We start from the raw sequence: 1,586 nt of genomic DNA, 5'->3' as shown, positions 1-1,586 counted from the left end.
AGAAATCTGTCTGCAGCCACACATTGTCTTCCATGAGCTATTTGGATGACTCAGTCACGCTATAGTAGAAGTGAATCTACATCTCTCTGTATTTACTCTTCATGAATAGTACTGTGATGCTCTCACTAAATGGAAATACCTCTTTCCCAAGTTGGGCAAACCTAGTCTGATTTCACACTTATATTTTACTTAGTTGCATGATTTTTCATCTGAACATGTTAAGTTTTCTTAGATGGCAACTGTATTTGTTTCTCCTGCCCACTGCTCACACATAGCCATGTGCTTTATGTGTGACATCAGGTTAAAGAGGAGCGCTCAATGTCCACCTTTGAAAATGCTTCATTGCCTCCTGGTGAGTTTGAACATATCCATATGTGATATATAATTATTGCTCCACCCCCTTGTACCTCTTTGGGGATGCCGGGGCTCATTATCTAGGGAAGGTTCTATAGGGGTTATATAACTAGAGAAAGAGGAGCGGATTTATGAACCTGTAAGTCACCTTCTAGGCCCTGACTTGATACACAGGATGGAGGCTTCGTGCAGGTGTATACACACCTTCTCGATGAGCTCGATGCAGGCAGCCAGGTCCATCCCGAAGTCAATGAACTCCCACTCGATGCCCTCCTTCTTGTACTCCTCCTGCTCCAGCACGAACATGTGGTGGTTGAAGAACTGCTGCAGCTTCTCGTTGGTGAAGTTGATGCACAGCTGCTCCAGGCTGTTGAACTGGTGTTTTAAACACCGAAGAGTTTGCGTGAACTGGGGCAATCCATCGGGAGGGTAGCAAAGAAGACACGAGGAGAGAATGCTCCGTGGGCCACTTGTTTCCCCAGACAACTCACATCAAAGATCTCGAAGCCAGCGATGTCCAGCACCCCGATGAAGTACTGCCTGGGCTGCTTGGTGTCCAGCTGCTGGTTGATGCGGGTGACCATCCACAGGAACATCTTCTCGTAGACGGCCTTGGCCAGGGCACCCACTGAGTTGTACACCTTCAAGAACAGCAGTGGTTTCATTTTTTGAATTGGGAACAATGATGAACTCAGGAGTCTCCCCTAATTTAAATTGATCAGAGAGCTGAAATCACGCCTACCTGCTGCACAGTCTGACCCTTGGTGACGTACTCGTTGCCGACCTTCACCCTGGGGTAGCAGAGGGCTTTGAGCAGGTCAGCAGAGTTGAGACTTGTCAGATAGGCGGCCTTGTCAGCAACTGCATGAACAAGACAGGAACAGTAGTTGACACAACTCAGTGTGTGAATGCTGATGATTCCAACAAAAAAGTTTGCTTGCAAAGAGTCATCTTTGCAAATGCGGCCAAACCTGTCCACGTGTTTATTATTTTTGCTATTATTGTTATGGCTTCAACAATTGAAGCAATCATTTATGTTTATTATTAATATTAATTATTGTTAATAATATGTCTATTATTGTTTCAACAATTGAAGCAGTATTATCACGGGTTCTATTAACTGTAGCTATTTTTTTGCACTGATAATTTGGAGTTTGGGGAATAGATTCTCTGTGCAACATCTAAAATACAGTTAAAGTCAACCACAGGTATAGACACATAGCTTGGAAAAC

At 44.3% G+C, this 1,586-nt stretch overlaps 1 protein-coding gene across 1 annotated transcript in view; it reads right to left on the bottom strand.

Moving 5' to 3' along the window:
* Positions 1–1,586, bottom strand: part of LOC101654516 (myosin-4) — a 24,086-nt gene that overhangs the window by 15,539 nt on the left and 6,961 nt on the right. Inside the window, exons 11-13 of the mRNA XM_004709350.1 lie at positions 1,097–1,215; positions 846–995; positions 559–729 (exon numbers count right to left, since the gene is read on the bottom strand). Of these exons, the coding sequence (XP_004709407.1) occupies positions 559–729; positions 846–995; positions 1,097–1,215 (440 nt within the window). The remainder of the gene's footprint in view (positions 1–558; positions 730–845; positions 996–1,096; positions 1,216–1,586) is intronic.

The sequence above is a fragment of the Echinops telfairi genome, unplaced genomic scaffold (genome assembly GCF_000313985.2).
Source record: "Echinops telfairi isolate 266 unplaced genomic scaffold, ASM31398v2 ScPeMD7_2010;HRSCAF=2546, whole genome shotgun sequence".
Lineage (NCBI taxonomy): Eukaryota > Metazoa > Chordata > Mammalia > Afrosoricida > Tenrecidae > Echinops > Echinops telfairi.
This window is presented reverse-complemented; position numbering and strand designations above follow the sequence as displayed.